This window comes from Panulirus ornatus, chromosome 6, assembly GCF_036320965.1.
Source record: "Panulirus ornatus isolate Po-2019 chromosome 6, ASM3632096v1, whole genome shotgun sequence".
NCBI lineage: Eukaryota > Metazoa > Arthropoda > Malacostraca > Decapoda > Palinuridae > Panulirus > Panulirus ornatus.
The window spans coordinates 12,960,707-12,982,116 of record NC_092229.1 but is presented as its reverse complement, the minus strand read 5'-3'; the positions used below and the strand labels follow the sequence as shown (position 1 = coordinate 12,982,116).

General features: G+C 37.1%; 1 protein-coding gene across 5 annotated transcripts in view; it reads left to right on the top strand.

Annotated features, from left to right (window-relative positions):
• The window catches only part of Nrx-1 (Neurexin 1), a 363,755-nt gene extending 344,000 nt beyond the window's left edge, over nucleotides 1-19,755 (top strand). Inside the window, exons 22-27 of one of the 5 annotated variants that reach the window (XM_071662514.1) lie at nucleotides 718-777; nucleotides 8,153-8,244; nucleotides 9,307-9,468; nucleotides 9,835-9,955; nucleotides 11,546-11,740; nucleotides 15,951-19,755. In XM_071662514.1, coding sequence (XP_071518615.1) covers nucleotides 718-777; nucleotides 8,153-8,244; nucleotides 9,307-9,468; nucleotides 9,835-9,955; nucleotides 11,546-11,740; nucleotides 15,951-16,576 — 1,256 coding nt within the window. In that variant the 3' untranslated portion in view covers nucleotides 16,577-19,755. The remainder of the gene's footprint in view (nucleotides 1-717; nucleotides 778-8,152; nucleotides 8,245-9,306; nucleotides 9,469-9,834; nucleotides 9,956-11,545; nucleotides 11,741-15,950) is intronic. The other 4 variants (XM_071662515.1, XM_071662516.1, XM_071662517.1 and 1 more) reach the window with 4 other exon arrangements.
• Nucleotides 19,756-21,410: the final 1,655 nt, after the last annotated feature.

The following is a 21,410-nucleotide window of genomic DNA, read 5'->3' as shown; positions in this document are numbered from 1 at the left end:
TATACAGTAAAGTATAGTATAGAATTCTATAACAGATGAAAAAGATTTTAATCATCCTGATAGTGGCCATTGCTGAGGACTGACAGGAAAAATTATAGTCAGTATCTGGAACAACAAACTACAGCTTTGTAGTGAACATCCCATTCAGCCATTTACCAGACATTTTATGTATTGTTACAACTGTACTTATATTGTACTTCATCTTATTATAAATGAAAGGTATTTCAACATTTAGGAGAGTAATATTTTAAGAACAATATGTTTGTGCTCTGTAGCTTTTGAATACATTGCTTTACCTTCTACTAATTTGTGACTATATCCTTCCTGTAACCCACTAATGGTTAACTATCCATTTTGCCACTAACAGAGGATAGGAAAATGCTGTAGCAAGTGACCCTAATAACCTACACATATTTCTAGAGTAACTGATAGATTTCAGGGATCTGTACTAAAGAGGATACTTTTTTGTTTATATCTGTTTATAAACTTTTGATTAACAGGGATTTGCTATAGCAAGTAATCCTAAACAGTTAACTTTGACAGGACTTTATTTTCGTGCATAATATAAGATAGATTTTGTTAAAGTGGGCTTTGCTGAGGGGTGTAATCCTGCTCACCATGAAGGAAAGTGACTCCACTGCTCTTACAGACTTGGATACACATATTGGCAACCCAGCCACTAAGGACATTACAAAATTTGGCCTCATTTTCTTGCAGAGAATGTTGAGCTTTCTGACCACAAAGTGTTGAAGAAACTCAGATCTGGGATCTGGCATGGTGAGAACTGCCCCTACTACGCTCGGAATAAGACACACTTTACATTGATTTTGTTTCTGAGGCATATGACCTTTGTAGCTTCTGATGGGTCTTTCTTTGTGGCAGTCTCAGCAACAAGTCATGTTACATTGCTATAAATTCTCTTAGATAACCATGGTATATCTATAGATACTTTGAAAATGTTTTAATAGTGTCAGAACAGTTGAACTGCTTTATCTGAGATTGCCACAGGCAATGCACGATGTTATTTGCACACTGGATCCTTACCACCATCTCAGTCTTACCACAAATTCATCTCTTATGTAAACCATGATATCAGTCTCATGTTACTCACAATTTTTGCAAGTGTTTATAACAAACTTTATGTTGAACCACTGTATGTCATATGTTAACCACCAGTCTATATACTTTATGTTCTTGCGGTATCTGCCTAACAGTCATTGCAACCTTTGCCTTCTGCTGCTGTAGTGCCTTCTGTCTATTACACACTCAACTGTAGCTACTATCATGCCTACATTTTGCATACTACCATTGCTGCTTTATTTCTGCCAACTTGGCCCTACATCTACCCTCATAACTGCTTTGTAGATACGAGCAGTATTTTTAGCTTATAATTACAGCCACCATTGCATCATTATTACTACTGTGGCTTTACACCTAATTTCCTCTGTAACATATGTATCTTTTTTATTGCTTCTAGGATTCATGATATTGTTTGCCTTCAAACTACTGTTTTATAGCTGTTGACAAATTTACTTTATGATTATGGTTAAATCTTTATTCTCTACTGATATCACTTGTCAGAGTTTGTTACTCTGTCAACTTTAGATGATTCTTTTACATTTTCATTATCTAAGGTAAATTTTGTGTTAATAATATACTTCTAAAGGTTAATGTCTTTTTCTCTTACAGTATTCTCTTACCTATTAAACTCTTTAGTTAAGTGCATACATGAAAGGTTTGAATATTTTCAGAATCAATTTCATACACTTTCATTGTGCTAAAATATCCTTGGAAAGTATTTTATCTTCATTCAAAACATTCTTGTATTAATGCTTTCATCTATACAGTATCTTTCACAAACTGTATAGGTAATGATTACTAGTCAGCCGTAGTTCTCAAGAACAATTAGTTGAACCCATAAGATGCGATGTGTATGGTTTTGGTGCATTGCATATAACTAGAGAATGAATGTAAGCAGATGCGGCCTCTCTTTGTCTGTTTGTAGCGTTACCCCGCTTATATAGGAAATGGCAATCGACTATGAAAAAAAGAAGAGTGAATGTTGGGGTGAAGAGGGTGGTGAGAGTAAGTGAGCTTGAGAAGGAGACCTGTGTGAGGAAGTACCAGGAGAGACTGAGTACAGAATGGAAAAAGGTGAGAACAATGGAAGTAAGGGGAGTGGGGGAGGAATGGGATGTATTTAGGGAATCAGTGATGGATTGCGCAAAAGATGCTTGTGGCATGAGAAGAGTGGGAGGTGGGTTGATTAGAAAGGGTAGTGAGTGGTGGGATGAAGAAGTAAGAGTATTAGTGAAAGAGAAGAGAGAGGCATTTGGATGATTTTTGCAGGGAAAAAATGCAATTGAGTGGGAGATGTATAAAAGAAAGAGACAGGAGGTCAAGAGAAAGGTGCAAGAGGTGAAAAAAAGGGCAAATGAGAGTTGGGGTGAGAGAGTATCATTAAATTTTAGGGAGAGTAAAAAGATGTTCTGGAAGGAGGTAAATAAAGTGCGTAAGACAAGGGAGCAAATGGGAACTTCGGTGAAGGGCGCAAGTGGGGAGGTGATAACAAGTAGTGGTGATGTGAGAAGGAGATGGAGTGAGTATTTTGAAGGTTTGTTGAATGTGTTTGATGATAGAGTGGCAGATATAGGGTGTTTTGGTCGAGGTGGTGTGCAAAGTGAGAGGGTTAGGGAAAATGATTTGGTAAACAGAGAAGAGGTAGTGAAAGCTTTGCGGAAGATGAAAGCCAGCAAGGCAGCAGGTTTGGATGGTACTGCAGTGGAATTTATTAAAAAAGGGGGTGACTGTATTGTTGACTGGTTGGTAAGGTTATTTAATGTATGTATGACTCATGGTGAGGTGCCTGAGGATTGGCGGAATGCGTGCATAGTGCCATTGTACAAAGGCAAAGGGGATAAGAGTGAGTGCTCAAATTACAGAGGTATAAGTTTGTTGAGTATTCCTGGTAAATTATATGGGAGGGTATTGATTGAGAGGGTGAAGGCATGTACAGAGCATCAGATTGGGGAAGAGCAGTGTGGTTTCAGAAGTGGTAGAGGATGTGTGGATCAGGTGTTTGCTTTGAAGAATGTATGTGAGAAATACTTAGAAAAGCAAATGGATTTGTATGTAGCATTTATGGATCTGGAGAAGGCATATGATAGAGTTGATAGAGATGCTCTGTGGAAGGTATTAAGAATATATGGTGTGGGAGGAAAGTTGTTAGAAGCAGTGAAAAGTTTTTATCGAGGATGTAAGGCATGTGTACGTGTAGGAAGAGAGGAAAGTGATTGGTTCTCAGTGAATGTAGGTTTGCGGCAGGGGTGTGTGATGTCTCCATGGTTGTTTAATTTGTTTATGGATGGGGTTGTTAGGGAGGTAAATGCAAGAGTTTTGGAAAGAGGGGCAAGTATGAAGTCTGTTGGGGATGAGAGAGCTTGGGAAGTGAGTCAGTTGTTGTTCGCTGATGATACAGCGCTGGTGGCTGATTCATGTGAGAAACTGCAGAAGCTGGTGACTGAGTTTGGAAAAGTGTGTGGAAGAAGAAAGTTAAGAGTAAATGTGAATAAGAGCAAGGTTATTAGGTACAGTAGGGTTGAGGGTCAAGTCAGTTGGGAGGTGAGTTTGAATGGAGAAAAACTGGAGGAAGTGAAGTGTTTTAGATATCTGGGAGTGGATCTGGCAGCGGATGGAACCATGGAAGCGGAAGTGGATCATAGGGTGGGGGAGGGGGCGAAAATCCTGGGGGCCTTGAAGAATGTGTGGAAGTCGAGAGCATTATCTCGGAAAGCAAAAATGGGTATGTTCGAAGGAATAGTGGTTCCAACAATGTTGTATGGTTGCGAGGCGTGGGCTATGGATAGAGTTGTGCGCAGGAGGATGGATGTGCTGGAAATGAGATGTTTGAGGACAATGTGTGGTGTGAGGTGGTTTGATCGAGTGAGTAACGTATGGGTAAGAGAGATGTGTGGAAATAAAAAGAGCGTGGTTGAGAGAGCAGAAGAGGGTGTTTTGAAGTAGTTTGGGCACATGGAGAGGATGAGTGAGGAAAGATTGACCAAGAGGATATATGTGTCGGAGGTGGAGGGAACAAGGAGAAGAGGGAGACCAAATTGGAGGTGGAAAGATGGAGTGAAAAAGATTTTGTGTGATCGGGGCCTGAACATGCAGGAGGGTGAAAGGAGGGCAAGGAATAGAGTGAATTGGAGCGATGTGGTATACCGGGGTTGACGTGCTGTCAGTGGATTGAAGCAGGGCATGTGAAGCGTCTGGGGTAAACCATGGAAAGCTGTGTAGGTATGTATATTTGCGTGTGTGGACGTATGTATATACATGTGTATGGGGGGGGGGTTGGGCCATTTCTTTCGTCTGTTTCTTTGCGCTACCTCGCAAACGCGGGAGACAGCGACAAAGTATAATAAAAAAAAAAAAAAAATTATATATATATTCCAGTCGAATTTATAAGAAAGGAGGTGACTGTGTTGTTGATGGTTGGTAAGGATATTTAGTGTATGTATGGATCATGGTGAAGTGCCTGAGGATTGACAGAATGCATGTATAGTGCCATTGTACAAAGGCAAAGGGGATAAAGGTGAGTGTTCAAACTAAAGAGGCATAGGTTTGTTGAGTATACCTGGAAAATTGTATGGGAGGGTATTGATTGAGAGGGTGAAGGCATGTTCAGAGCATCAGATTGAAGAGGAGTAATGTGGTTTCAAAAGTGGTAGGGCATGTGTGGATCAGGTGTTTACTTTGAAGAATGTATGTGATGAATACATAGAAAAACAGATGGATTTGTTTATTACATTTATGGATCTGGAAAAGGCATATGATAGGGTTGATAGAGATGCTTTGTGGAAGGTCTTAAGAATATATAATGTGGGAGGTAAGCTGCTTGAAGGAGTGAGAAGTTTTTATCAAGAGTGTAAGGCATGTACATGCATAGGAAGAGAGGAGAGTGACTGGTTCCCCGTGAAGGTTGGTCTACAGCAGGGGTGTTTGATGTCACCATGGTTGTTTAATTTTTTTATGGATGGAGTGGTTAGGGAGGTAAATGCAAGGGTTTTGGAGAGAGGTGCGAGTATGTAGTCTGTTGGGGATGAAAGGACCAGGGAAGTGAGTCGATTAAGTCAGTTTATTGTTTGCCGATGATAAAGCACTGGTGGCTGATTCAAGTGAGAAACTGTGGAAGTTGGTGATGGAGTTTGGAAAAGTGTGTGAAAGAAGAAAGTTGAGAGTAAATGTGAATAAAAGCAAAGTTATTAGGTGCAGCGGGGTTGAGGAGAAAGTTAGTTGGGATGTAAGTTTGAATGGAGAAAAATTGGAGGAAGTGAAGTGTTTTAGATATCTGGGAAAGGACTTGGCAGCAAATGGAACCATGGAAACTGAAGTGAGTCAAACTGTGGGGGAGGGGGTGAAGGTTTTGGAAGCGATGAAGAATGCATGGAAAGAAGGAATGTTTCCTCGGAGAGGAAAAATGGGAATGTTTGAAGGAATAGTAGTTCCAACGATATTATTTGGTTGAGAGGCATGGGCTATAGATAGGGTTATACAGAGGAGAGTGGATGTTTTGGAAATGAACATGACCTTAAGCAGGCTCTCATCAACTGAATTCATATTGTGTAGATTTATAGTACAAGGGCATGTTTGTTAGGCACTGAGATAAATTTTTTCACAGTGGATTGAGATTTAGGTAGCATTGGGCTTTTTTGTGTCTTAGTAGAGAGTGTGTCATGCCTTTACACATTTTATATACAATAAAAGTGCTCTTGTGAATAAATATCATTGAATCAGTTAGTGAAAATGGAAATATACCTTAGACTCAGAACTGTATCTTATGCTGAATAGGAATTCTATTTTTTCAAATATGATCAGCAGCTTTGCAAGCCAGAGAAGTATGCAGTAATACATTTTAGTTAACTCGTTTTATATTTGAATTCAAAGGTTTACAAGTACAATATTATTTCAGTATCAGAGCTTTGTCAACAAATGTGAATGAAAGATTTAGTGCTTATGTTTGGAGTTTTTCATATTTGTTGATGTGACAGAAAATATCGGACACTAATGTTTATTTGAGCGTTGTTAGATATTTTCATCGTGGACATTTTATTATTCTGAATAAATAAAATACTTTTCAGTATTTAGTAGAACTTGTAAACAACTTACTCACAACATTTTGTCTGTCTACTTTTATATACAAATCTCTCTATCTGCTTTTGCTTCTCTAATTTTTGTATGCTTTTCCATTTACATAGGGTTGATAAATGCATAAAGACATAAGCAGTTGCAGACACACTTCTCATATCTAAGACTATATTCACCTATGGTAGGGATGCTTTTTAGCTGGAAGCTGGGTCACTCCTTCTAAACTAACTGTTTTGCTCTCTTTTCTTTAAAAAGAAATAAATAAAGATATTTCTTAAAACCTGTTTGAAAATCATAATAGATGATATCATATCTTTTAAAGATGGATATCATATATTTGATCATTTAAAAAACAAAGCTGAAGCAATTCTTTTTATTTCTGATGGTATTTACAACATTACAAGAACTACATCCTCATTCTCCCCATAAGACTCTTTCCTTAACGGTATTTTTTCTTAAATTTTGTCTGCCTCAAATGTTCATTTTTTTTTATCTCATTCACCCACTTTCTATGAAACTTTCACAGTATCTTTTGAGCCCTCCAGTTCAAGTCAGACATTGATGTTTCCAGATATATATTTAATGTTCCAGACAAGCATTAAAATTCATGGCCAGACTTGACCTCACTCAGGATATCGTCTTCAGACAAGTTTCATTCTCCATGACTTAAGTCAGCCATGACCCCAAACTTCCTTTCGTCAGTGCAAGGGAGGTGGGGGGATGTTGCCTTTCCCTGCCCTCCACCATGAGATGCATGCATCAGACCTCAAGTCTAAGTCACATGCTTGAGGCTGTATACAATGATCTCATTGGCCTTCTCACCTGGTAACTGTTCCTCAAGCAGTGACTGAGAATCTGGCTTCTCTATGGAGTAGACCCCAAAAATCCTCTTCAGGAAGTGCTTGTTAAAGATAGAAGTGAGAGATGTCTTTGATAATAACAACTTAACATTGTGTAATATCAGATAATCTAAAAGCATACTATCAGCACAACTAGTGATGAGTGCTTTCCAAGTATTTCTGAAGTGGGTTTTTGGAGGGGAACCCCAAGCACCGCTCCCTCACTGCATGGATTGGATTATTTCAGCACATTTCTGTATATACAATCTGCACCAGTAATACCACAATCTGTATGACAGGGCAAGGAATGTATCAGTGTCAGCAGTAGCCTCATGTAGTCTTGTGTTTGTAACATTAAGAATGCAGAAAAATTACAGTTGCAAATAAGTATTTGTTTTGAAAAGCTTCTAATACATTTTAATTTTGAAATCTTTGACACAGAGCTTTATACTGTTTAAACTAAGATGAGTTTCCTGCTGATACTTTTGTCTCTCATTATGCACTTTGTCACCTGAGCAGTTGTGAGCTCATCTGGCAAGTAGGACTGTAAGGCGTCCATATCATTCTTGTCTTAACCACCATAAACAGTAAGGGTAACCATTCTGAGCTTTAAAAGACTGAACTTCTTGCCATAAGATAAAGAGAGAAATTCAGTCTTGTATCCCATGAGCCACCGCTTGTGGAATACATTAGCTGGCTTATGAAGTAGAGCTGTGAATACTGATAACTTGTGGGTTAGTTTGTTTTATGGCTTACCTTTATTGAATATTTCTTAAGTTAATGTGCTGACTGTAGTGACTGGAATAATTTATTGATTTGTCAGAGATTATACCAAAGAGTTTGTGAACACATACATTCAGTGAATAATATGGATATTTATTCGATAATGTGGATATAGTGAATCAACCATTTTAGTCCCCTAATCATGAGGGTTAAGTATTTAGACTATAATTTTTTTGCACATGACTATCCTTACCATTTTTGAAAACTAAAATTATCAGTTTTTGTAGCATTCTATAATATTAACACATAATAGGCACTTGGGTTATTACACAATTTTGAAGCCCTTTTTTTTTTTACCATGGAAAGAATGAACATTAGAATAATTTCTTATCTTAGTTCTCCATGACAGTCCAACAACTATAAGTATTATGCTCCTCCCACAGGTCACCAGCTCTCTGTGTTCAATGCTCAGTCACGATTACAGATTGGTGGGCGAAGATCCAGGAGGGCAGCATCCATCGAGAGGCCCTTCCAGGTGAGACATGACTTGGTAACACCTCACACTATAGGAGTGAAGAATCCCATTATATTCACTGTGAATGAAAGCAGTCTTCATCAAAACTTTAGTAGAATATCTACATTATTTACAGATTTATTAATCAGTGCTATTGGTTTATACCTCTGAAATCTCTCACTCTCTAAGTACTTCCCTCTGAAGTGGTGGCTAGCACAGAAAAATCTCTATGGAACTCTTTCCAAACATTCCTCCCAAGTGTGGTTATTAAGGATTTTATTTAAAAAAACTTTTCAGATGCAAATTTTCCATAGCATATTTCATTAACAATTAAAGATTATAGTTGTAACGATCACAAGTATAGGTAATCATAATTCTGAAGAGTTTAATTTACTCCATTTTAATTTGTGGTAGCATATACAAAAATTTTAAACATAGGCTTTGTAGCATTTTGTTTTTGTTTTTAGTGATTACGTGTGTGTATACCTGTATTATGCTGAGACTTTATGCAGACATCTGAAACTTTCGTGGATAAATCATCTCTCTGAAAACAAATCACTGTGAAATTTAGGAAATTAAGACTGTTTTTCATCTGAAAATCACCAAACTAGAATTAAAATTATTTTTTTTATCCCATAAGAATTCAGGGAGCTGATTACAAAACCAAATCTTGTATTTATTTAAGAAATAGAAATGGTCCAATCTGCAAACATTTCTTTTTCCCCTAGAGAACACAAAGCAGACAAAAGTGAACATGGCATAAAGTCTTTTGGTTGATGCAAGTGACATCTTCAAGTAAATGGATTTTTACATTTGACTGCTATTGGTTCTATGGTAAACTAAATATGTTGACACCAAACATAGCCTATTCATGATGTGTTTTCTTTTAAAGTTTGCATTAAGTAGACTATTCCCCATCCTCCCCATGACTTGTAGATGTAGATAAACATTTTCATGGATGATACATATTGTTCCATGTTTTTAAACCTTCAAGTGTTTTCATTAGAATGCCATCTTCTGCAAAACATGTGTTTGGATAAGCTCCTTTCCCTGTAAGATTGATTTAAAGCATTTTTTCTCCAGGGTGTAATGTCAGGATTGGTGCTGAATGGTGAGCGTCCCCTTGACCTGGCAGCTGAGAGAGATCATAGAGTCAATGTGCAGGGAGATGTACATCTGCTGATGAGCCTTCCTCGAGGTCTACCCATGCAGGGTGGCTCATTTGATTTTAATCCCTGGCAACGGGTAGGTCACTGTGCACAATATTAGGTAATATTCTTAAACAATTTCAGAAGTTTGAGTGCTTGTATGGAATAAGGGTTGTTACTTTATGTGAGTTGAAAATTACTTTTCATGCTAATATATAAGCAGCAAGTGATTGTTCTATAACAAAACTCAATAACCTTTCCTGAAGCATTTTTATAGTCAGTGTTCAAATTAATTTATCTCAAAATGAACATTGTAATTTCTTTCTTCAAATGCCCCTTGAAAATGCCTCACCTCCTTAGGATTATTTTTAATCAAATGCCTGAACAAGTTACCAAGGGGCTTACTCACTCCTCTAACTTGTGATTGTATATCATAGTTATGCAGTATTTTCTTATCCCATAGACCCCTCCACTACCGGGTCCATCACCAGGTGAAGGAGATGATTTGGTGTTTAGTGGTGCAGGGTCTGGTTGTGATATGGATGATGAAGATGAATGCATACCAGTTTTTGATACTGGCTCAGGTGAGGAATCCCAACTATGTATTGATTATCCCTTAACAGTAGTATTAAAGCTATCTTTCACAATTGAATCATCACTTGCAATATCACTTGAACTTATTAATTGGTATCTGTTCCATTATACTGTTGGATGGAAGGTTTCCTGTGATACACTGTATTCCTTCTCAAGAATGGTTCTCAAACTTTTTTCATCCATTCTCACTGGAGCCTCACACAATGACAAGTATTTCATTTTTCTGAAAGTCTTACAGTCTAACAGGGATTTCTGTAACTAGTCTTTTTTTTTTCCTTTACATCTATACTGTTCCTATTTTTTATCTGGATTACCTTGACCCAAAGCTTAACCAGACTTCATATAGAGCTGTGTTGCCTGGTAAAGGGAAGTTCATGTAGATCTATAGATTTTTCATGCCAACAATCAAATTTCACCTGATCCAGGTGGTGGCATGAGATGCCTAATGCCTCCTTTTGCAACAATTACACTTAAGTCTTTTAGTTACCTTTCAGTCATAGTACTGGGAGGATGTTGCAGAAGATTTCATAGTGTAGATAGCACTAATGAGCAATGGGTAGTCTGCTTATTCAAATGCATGATGATGAAATAATGATAAAATCTGTATGATGATAAAATTCGTACTTCTTAAAGCGAACCTAGTATATCAAAATAGCAGTATAAATGAAGTAGTGCCAGTAGAGGTATGTCGTCACCATGCTGTAAAGCAATGAAAGCTATCCTGGCCAAATGCCCCCTACATTTTTTTATTTCTCTCATGTTTTTTCAAGGGAAAGTTGAGGCCCTTTTCATATGATTTCATAAAGTTGGGAATTTTGAATGACTAAAGGGTTAATTGCTGAGGCGTCCCTTCTGTTATTCATTTCTTTACAGTTACAGTAGCTGGTTATCATTGTGTGGAGTTAGACAGCTCCATGTTTCTTTGTCTAACAAACATCCTTCCATCCATGCATTTAGTATTATGATGTAAAATCCTCTGATATGATATTATGAAATTCAGTGGGATTGAGGACATAACATATCTAATTGTACTGTTATTTTTATAAGTTGGTTATTATGCAGGACTCACAGATGTTTTTGTTCTTTCATTTCTTAGCAGAAGCTGTCTTTTTCACTAATATTACAATCAGACTGAGATTCACAGTCTTCCATCAAATACTTCAAGCATTTCTTCTGGGTCTTTGACCTTTGACTGTATAGCCTTGTGTAATTGAGACACATAGAGACAAGTTGCTTTAACTATTCTTCTCTGTTATGAGGGGCATGTATTCAGTAATATAGACAAAAACTAGACTTTGTATTGACTAGCCAAGACCAGTTAATGGAAAGTTCATAGTTCATTGTATCATAGCCAACCTGACCATATCTAGTAATAGAAGAAATTTAAGGGCTGTGAAAGGCTCTCCTGGTTAATGCATACTTTGTAAGTAAATCTAATAACTGCCATGGTCTTTATTCTTAGAGATGACTGAAAAAGAAATATGTTTTGATCTTTGGTCAACTAAATCATTTTTGTGTTTTGTAATATCTGTAAAAAGTACTCATAGTTATAGTTAACAATTACTTTTGTCTTCTCTCAGGTGATGATCTCATTACACCAGTGTACATCCCACCAACACTCCCACCTGTGACCAAGCCTTTCCCAGGACCAGATATACCAACCCATGGAGTTGGTGTAGGCGAACAACCATGTGATGATGAGGAAGACTGCTACACTGGATCAGGCTCTGGCGAGTTCCACACTGGAAATGGAGTGGTTACTGATGGAGATCATGGTAAGTAGAGTTATGGAAGAAGATATTGTAGTTATGCCAAAGGGTGCAATATTAGAGTGGTAAGCATTGATGTAAGTTCTCTCTCACTCAGTAGAGGTGCCAGAATCTTACAAAGAAGGTGATGTATGCTTGATGCTGTCTGGTTTCAACATATCTTTTCCATATTACTTGGTATTAGTACTATGTATTGATTGTTTATTTCCAGTGCAATACATACCATAATACATTTAAATGATAAGAGTACATATTTTCATGGTTTAATAGTAGTAAGGATAAATTTTTCCCCAACTTGATATAGAATGTAAGCTACAGAATGGAGGTCATAGGTATAAGATTATGGTACATGGTACATGACAAATTATTATGCTAGAAAAAGTCGTATCACTCTTTAAGTGAGGTACCATAGAACCTTGCTCAGCTAGACTAATCTGTGAGCAAAGGTGGTCATTTCCTTAAAAGTTCTGGCTTCACTGAGAGTAATTAGAATTGATAATGATAGCATAAGTACAGAAATTATTGATTTGTTTAATACATTCCCATTACATGAAGGTAATAATGAAGTAAGAAAACTTAAAAATTCAGTACTTGTGCAAGGACGGGATGCAGAAATATGATATAGTGGGTGTGGAACATAGCATACTGTGTGCTTCACTCCTCCCGTACCATGCTGTGTCACCTTCATTTGTTTTTACTCTAAAGAATAACACTTAGCACGTTGGGCACAATGTAATGGATGCCACTGGCTAGTGTTTAAGTTCAGGGGATGGAGAAGGATCTATGGTACTGCAGTCCTGGAAGAACTGGATAGGAGCATAGATAGGTGTAATGTCTCAAGAATTGAAGCTAGATTGCCTTGACTTGGGAACAAGTGTGACAGGCCTGAGGAACTCTCTCAGTTTTTGCTGTTTGTTGCTTATACTCAGTTGTATCTCAGTGATGAGTCTGGGCCTCAGAACCCATCACATAGTTATGGTAGCTACGTTGAGGATGAAGTCCAGAGGTTTGTAGAAATCTTAAGAGCCTGGTTATTCTCAGTGAAAATGGGTCTTCTGCAGCACCCTCAAACCCATTCTGGGCAACATCCAAGTTGACTGAGGAGAAATTTTAACTTTCTCCTCTTCACCCTAGTGACAGATATAAAATCATCTTCATTAGCTTCCACTCAATCCTCAACAGTGACAGCAAGCTTTTCTTTGTCCAAAGAGATCCTGGTATTCTTCAGGCTAGTCACCATATGAGGTGTGTTCCAGCTCTTTGTCAGGTTTATCTGTCACAATTTCTTGCCTGTCAGTGAGCTTCTTCCAGTCATTACTATGCTACTCCAGCTTGTCCCAACTGCTTAATGTTGTAATGGGCATCCTCCATTGAATGACTCTTATGTTTTCTAACCAACTGACAGCTGATCAGAAAATTTTTGGAAGGGTGGACTTGTTTTATTGCCCAAGAGGAAAATTGCTTTCATTTCTCCTGTCAGTGATTTTCAATGGTGCCTGATTGGAAGTCCTTCACAGCATGTACAGGACTGCTGTCAAGTCAGTCTTTAAAGATAACCCTGACGAACTTGTTAATTGTTGCTCATTCAGGAGACAGGTAACCAGTCCCTGATGAAAAATGAGGCTTTTGGCTTCTTTGCAGCCCCCACAACCATAGACTGGACATGGTAACTCCAGTCTGCATTGGCACGAAAGCAAAGTGAGACCTGTTACTTGTTGGTGTTGTAACAGTACATGCACAATTTATTCTTGGCAGCTTGAATATTATTTGGAAGTGTCTTCCAATAAAAGCCAATTTCATCTGCTGTGTAGAATTGGATATTACAGAGGTCAGTGGAATTCCTAAATGCCTTCAGCCTAGCATTGGTGAAATACTCATTATGTCTGCACTGTGCCTGTTGCTTATCACAGTTTGTTTCCAATATTGTGGCTGTTTTTTAGATTGGTAAAATAAGTTATGCCTTGCGTGGAATTTTTGGACGAAAAGCCCCATATATAAAAGAAAACTACCATCAGTGACATAAAGAAATAAACCCGTACCTTGTAAGGGGATGAGAAATAGGTAGCTCAGTATTTCCTAATTCTTTAAAGCAATTGTACTAAGATAAGAGTTCAATAGATTGCTTAAATATTTTCTAGATATATACTCATGGTTAAGAGATGAATTACATCAATTATTTTTTGGTTACAGTGTGCTTAAACCTTTGACTGTTATTTAGTAGGACGTAGTTGAAAACCCTGTGGTAACTAAATGCTAGACACTTTTCACTCCTTTGGCAGAAGATAAGTGATATCTCAGACAGATTTTACAAAGCAGGAGTAGCAGAGTTCTGTGAACTGTTAAATGGTTGTTGCTTATGGACTCAAAGTGGTCATTAAGAGTAATGTTAGCTGAAAATGAAGTGATCTGCAAATCTAGTAGGCCATTATGGCTTATTTTCACAGAATCTCCTTAGACAACTAGCCTTTGTTCATCAAATGTGCAGTGGGTTGTAAACCTATCTTTGTTTATACCTATCATAACCACTGGATTTACAAATGGAGAATATGAAAAGTTAACAGAGTCAAAGCAGAAACCAAAAGTGCTTGTGGTGGTACCAGCCAAAACCTAGAAACTGATAGAATTCAGAAAAGTAATCTATTTTGACTGTATGAACATATCAAACATTTTGACTTACTTTTTATTACCATATTACAGAAGGCATATCCAGAGGAAGAGAATAAAAATTAGGCTTTAAGAAAGTATCTGGAGAGATTACCATTAGTAAATCATAAAGAGTGAAACCAAAAAACTAAAAAGTAAATTTCCGAAGTTAACACAGAAAAAGTAACTGTTTTTCATCAGCTCTAAGCCTGTCAAGTAAAGCATTGGTAAAGTGTATACAGTTGGCTACAGGAAATGGGCTTGACCTGGAAATAAGAAGAATAGGACATAGTATGTGGTATATTACCCGAGCAACTGTAATGTTTAAATGGAGCCATTTCTCTTTAAACAAGGATAGAATTGTCATCCAGGGTGCACATGAAAGGTGAATACCTGCAACTTCAAACCAAGAATGTGAGAAAAATGAATATGCATACAAGTTAATGCTACTGGTTTATTAAATGGATATTTGCAACCTTACATCTAAGTCTAGATAAAGCAAAATGTGTGATGTATACAAGCTAATGCCATGTTGGCTGTTAAGTTGGATATATCTGTCTCAGGTATCAAAACACTTGAATCATACTGTAAAAAACAAAGAAAAAAAAGATATTTCTGATCCAGGTTACTATTAACCAATACTCTGGATCATTCATAGCTTATTGATAAATCACTGTATATATATATATATATATATATATACTCACCAGGCCTTCATAAATATGGTCATTTTGCAATAGCTCAGTGTTAACAGAGGTCTGTCTATGAAATTTGATTATTAACAACAATTATTTCAAGTCAAGTGACCATTAATGAAAATACATTTTTTGCCATGCTACATTTAAGTTATCATTTTGATGACCATTTACTGAGATTATTCTACATCTGACCCTCAACTAGTATCACCCTTGACTAAGTGGCTTTGATTAAGATGAATTTGTCCTAGATTATCATTAACAAGTCTTTCTACACCAGACGACCCATAACTAACATCATTTTACACCAAGTGGCCCTTAACAGTAATGATATTACATTAAATGACTGACCAATAACTGATGTTGCTCTATACTAGGTGACCACTGAAATAATCTTACTTAAACTGAACATAACTAGGATTATTCATCACCAGTTGACTCTGAACTGAAATAACTTTTCAAGAGGCTGTCTTCAACAAAGGTCTTTGTACAGAAACTGACCCATTAAGTGACCCATTACAGAGATAATTTTACATGTGACCCTAACTGTGCGACCATTATATTCCAGGTGACAAGTGATTCATTTAATCTAGATAACTGATTTCACTCTACACCAAGTGTACATCAACTGATAAGATATCATAGGAGGTGAACTTGATATGGGTCAGTTCATCAGTTGACCTTGAACTGAAATGATTTTACCTGTGGCTACCTTCAACGGAGGTCTTTTTACACAAACTGACCTTTAATCAAGTGACCAATAACCAAGATAATTTTACAAAGTGACCCTTAACTGAGACCATTCTACGCCAGGTGACAAGTGATTCATTTAATTTAAGCAACTGGTAATGTCATTAATCATATGTATTTCCTGTCAGGTGATGACATGGACCTTGAGTTCTCAGCGACCCACCATCCAATTCTCTCCCCAGAAGTCATCCACTCTGAGGAGCACAGAGACCATACGCCGCCTCCACATGGTTTTGAGACTACGAAGAAGGACCCCGGCTCTGGCCCAACTACTACATCCAGACCAGCTACTGTCACCCCGAGCAGAACTACCACCACAACAACCCAGCCTCCAAGAACAAAACAACCATGGGCCACTTCTACCACCCCTGCTACTCCTACTTCCCGTCCTCAACCACCACCACACACTGTGACAGAATATGATTATGACTATCATGCTTTTGAAAATGGAGAAAAATCTGACGTAAAAGAGGATCGTATTGATGTCATTGACAAGGGAGTTGGTGGCAGTATTGCTCTCATCATCAGTATCATTGCAGGGGTTCTGATCATTGTTATACTCATCATACTGCTTATTCTTAAATTTAAGGGTCATCAGGATGGAACATATAAAGTTGATGAGAGTAAAAACTATGAAGGTATACCTACTATGCCAACACCTATGATCAATGGCCAAGGGAATGGCACCATCAAACCAGGGGATCGAAGGCCTGTTAAGAAACAAAGTAAGGATGTTAAAGAGTGGTATGTGTGAATGTTAGGCATTTATATTGAAGAATTATATCATGTAAAGTCTCAAAATTATGACTGTGATCTCTATTCTTTTGCAATACTCTACAATGATAGATTATATGGTTCCTTTTATTCTATGTTACGGTAACATATAGTTTTATGACCACGTGTCATTTTATACTTATTTAATCCCAAGGGAGAATATTATGGAAACAGTGGTTTCTATTTGTAGATTATTGTAAGTTGACACTTCAGAGACTGAAATTTCGTTATAATAGATTATGTTGTAGATTCAATCATGCAGTGATGTTTGAATAACAGTGACCCCTTGAATGTTGCTGCTTCTGTAAGATTCCATTTTTTTGTAAGTACTTAGTGAGTGAGGAAGCATAGTCTAGTTAAAAGTATGAGAACTAATGTAAATTTAAGAATGAATGTTGGGAATGAATGTTTGTGAGCTTGCCCATTTTTCTCTGAAGGGTTAATTTGATTTTTCATTGAACTTACACGTGCAGTCGTGGTTGCAAACGTCCATTGTAGAGCAAGAGTATTGTTAGTCATCATGCTTTACATTGCTGTCATAACTTCCTTGATATAGAAGTCATGACATGTTTATTAAAATTTTTCCTAAACAAAGCTTTTACATGGAGAAGACTGTTATTGAGATGATGTACAATACTAAGCTCTATGAACACTTAAGAACAATGCTTTGCAAACATGCAAACATGGTCAGTGCTTCTCTTCATATCTGACCCTAATATTATAGCACAAAGAACGAAAGATTTTGAAACACTGTTGGTTAAGAGCCAAGTGTGCATGCTTTCGTGTTAATATGTTTAATCTTGTAATATGGATTGGCCCATATGACTTCTTAAACAGAGTTCTGATATAGCTGATGAGCTTGTCCTCTCACAAGGTTTCTTGTTGATGGCAACTATTATCAGGTTGTGTTGGTCTCTGGTGTCCTGTGCCTGTTTCCAGTGAGGTGAAGTGTAGACTATCTAGCTGGAACTGGTGTTCAGAGCTGTCAATTGGTTAGTAGTCAGATATATGATCTGGGTTATTCTTTTTGTAACCTGGTTATTCTCAGATTTTATAAACTTGCTCTGAATGCCACTTCTGTCTTGACATTGTGATAATTAATGTAAAGTTAATCAGAAAATTAGAGAAAACACTAAGTAAGGAAACTGTATTCTTGGAGAAAGTAAGATATGCCTGAGCAGTTTGACTAGTTTAGCAGAGAGACAGATTGTAAGATTCATCGTTAGATGTAGCATCAGGGTCTTGACATATCATTACCAACCTGTAAAAAATTATTACTGGCTGAAAAAATTTTACATTTTGCTGAAAGCCAAAAGGTGTCTGCTCTTGTTGAACAGTGTGGATAGTCATATATATACTCTTCTGCACCTCTATGGAGAATTAAAATAATCATTATGCCTACAGGGTCACACATTAAACCTGATGGAACCATCAAAAGAATGTCATGGATGTGTTACTTTTCATTTGAAGAAAATTATTAATTGAACGCTCTCAGGATAAAAATGTATTACATTTAATGACGTGAATAATTATTCTTCATTTCACAGAACCTGAATCTGTTGCAAAGTAACTTTTTGGTAGCCACTGATCCAAAAGTTTCTCAAAGCACCCAGCACTGTTATATTTTCATCTGTAATAATCTACAAGCAGTGTTGAAGTTTTAGATAATCAAAAAACAAAAAAAGAAGAAGAGTGATATGTGGAAGTGTGTTGCTGAAGGCCTTTCAGTGTGGTTAGAGGCAGTAATATTTTCCCAAGTTCTTGATGAATAATGTCTCAAATATTTTTGTTTTGGGTTCTGTACCCACAGAAAAATTGACTTCTAAAATTAATGAGGTGCACTGAAACCAGTTCTTTGTTAATTTATTCTTATAGTTTTGAAAAGGCACCCAAAACCTATTGACTTATATTTAGAAACATGTCAGAGTCTTTAATGTTGCCACAGATGTCAGAGTGTAGATAGCACAATTGTTGGTAATATTGTGGTGGATGGTAGATTTTAATGTGATTTCAACAGGCATTCTGCAAGGAGGGAGACCTTCATTCAGTATGTTATCATTTGTGAGTGAACACACAAGGAACCGTTCAATTTAACTGGGACTGATATAAGTTTCCCCAGGTACGTATACGTGTTGCAGTTTCATACTGATGATGGTATATGCTTGAAGAAAGCTTGATTTATTGTTGGCTCTTCTCCTATCTGCTGGTTGCAGACTAGTGTTGAGTCTTGGTATCCTTGACCAGTTCGTTCTTTTTCATGGTAAAACATCAAAGGCTGCAGACTGTACGTTAAAGGCATACTAAATTTTCATCAAAGTGGAGAAAAGAAAGTTATTATTCAATTCTAAGGTAATTAAAACAAATATAGGATAAAAGAACAGCAGTTTTCATTCCTTTGAAGATACCATACTGAACGAAGTGAATTTTTTTCTTTTTTTGTGAATTACCTGTTAAGAATGAGCACATTTCATAACATTACTCACAGCTGTACATTACCATCACCAAGTTTAAGTATATTGAATAGGTTTTGTTAAATATTCAATTCCTCTAAAAAGAAATTACTTACCTGTACACCTGTCAACAATGTAGAATATTTGTATCATAAAGGAGTGCTTGAGATTATATTATGCTACTCTGAGCTACACACGTGCTACCTCCAGAAGGCCCCTGTACAACAGTGCACAGTGTCTGGAGACTGTTTGGTTCACCTTCTTCCAGATTTTCAGTGGCTCCTCTTCCTCTGCCTCACCAAATCCTTGTCCAAACACTCCTCACCATATACTTGGCCAATGCCTTGGACATCTCTGTGTTAGCTTCTGGTTGCAAAGCACTGTTTGAAAACTTTGCACTAATTGCTTTAATATATGTGAAGGTTAAAGCTGTTGTCTATTGTGAAAGGTAGGATTACACTGTATTTGTTATGAGTCAAATTACTCATTAAGGTTAGGTAAAATGTTGCGATATTAAAAGTACCATATGAAATATCATATCTTGCAGAACCTTCTGTTGTGTGTTGAAATATTTGTATAACTTCCTTTCCATAAATCCCTAAAAATACTATTAGCTTTGATTTTTTATTAATTGGTATAGCATTATTGTTTAATAAAAACAAAAGTTATATGTAAATAGGAGTTCTAACATTAAATATGTTAGATATAACACCAATGGCTTGTTGTTACCCTTACTGTTGTTACCTTTTACAGTATATCAGATTTATTATATGCTGTGGGTGGAGATATTTAAATCAAAAGGAATGTAAAAGAGAGCTATTCATGGCATGAACAGGAACACCACATCAAGGGACTTCAAAATTCCCTAACATTACTGTATCCCATATAACATATTCATATGGATTATGGGGAAAACCTTTAGGGATCTTATGTACACTACCAAAGGCTGTGGTATCAAGAATTAGGCTGTAATCATATGTGATGTACAACAACTAACACAGACTGATTGCATGCTTTTCTCAACAAAGATGACAGAACTGATTATGATAATAAATGCAACCAATTCAAGAAACTTACAAAACCCACAATTAAGGATATTAGGCCATTGAATAGAGAATTTCAAATTTAGACAGATTTGTTCGTGTGCTTGAACACTTCAATTTTAAGCAGCATTTACATCAACACATTATAATATACCTTTAGAAATGTGACTTCCATTATTTTCACTAAAAATTATCAAGTACAATTTGAAACTGAACATCAAACTAACATCATGACAATAATGACAAGGTCCAATATGTGGCCAGATGAGTTTTCAAGTTGTAGAGTGCGGTTTGTCCTTGTACTGTAGCATGTTCTCAAGCACCTCACTTTTGGGCCACGCATAATGTACAGTATTGCAAAAATCCTGACTTACCAGTCAACAACACTGTGGCCCACTTTCTTGAGAAATTTAACTGCAATCACTTCAGCTGCTTTGAAAATCAAACTGCCATGACACTCTTTCTCTATACCTCATCCCAACACCCAACATCCACCACCCCATTAACTAATACATACAACATTCCTTCAAATACTCACTCAATCTCTTTCATTCTTCTTTGTGGCCCCTTACCAATTCCCCATCTGCTACTTTCAGTGATGCCCTCATTTGTTCTCTCGTTCTCTTCACCTCCTTCCAAAACATTTTCTTATTCTCTCTGGTGGGTGACAATACTCTCTCACTCCGTCTATCATTTTTAGCCCCTGCAACTTCCTCTTGACATCCAGCTACTTTCTCTTGTACATCTGATCAAGTACATCCCTCTCCTGCTGTTGGTGCCCATACAACTTTCTTTTTTTCTGCAATGAGTAACTTCCTCATCCCACCACTCACTACCCCTTTTCAATTGCCCACATCCTACCCACTGCATACCACATACTTCACCTGCTTCCTAAATTATCATCAATTTATCAATTCCCCTAGTTTTGTTTACTCTAACCTTATGCTAGTCTTCACCTAATCTCTATTAGCATCCCTACTCACGGCTCATTTTCGAGCTTACTCACTCCAACAACCTTCTTCCTAACCATGTCACTTCCTTTTTTCCAAAGTCACTATAAACTTCCACAATCACATCCATCAAGAAGTGTAAGGACATCCCACCATTTTCCCTTCTCAGCACATTTAGTTCCAACTGTCTCTACTTTGCAAGTCTGTCAGCTAGTACATAATCCAGTAATGCATGTTGCTACTCAACCCCACTCACCCATATGTTTTTATGTAAGCTCTTTTTGTTTTTCAACCTGGTAGTCCCAATCACCAATCCTCTTTCAGCACATAATAATTGTTAACCATTTTAATCTACATCACATATCACATAC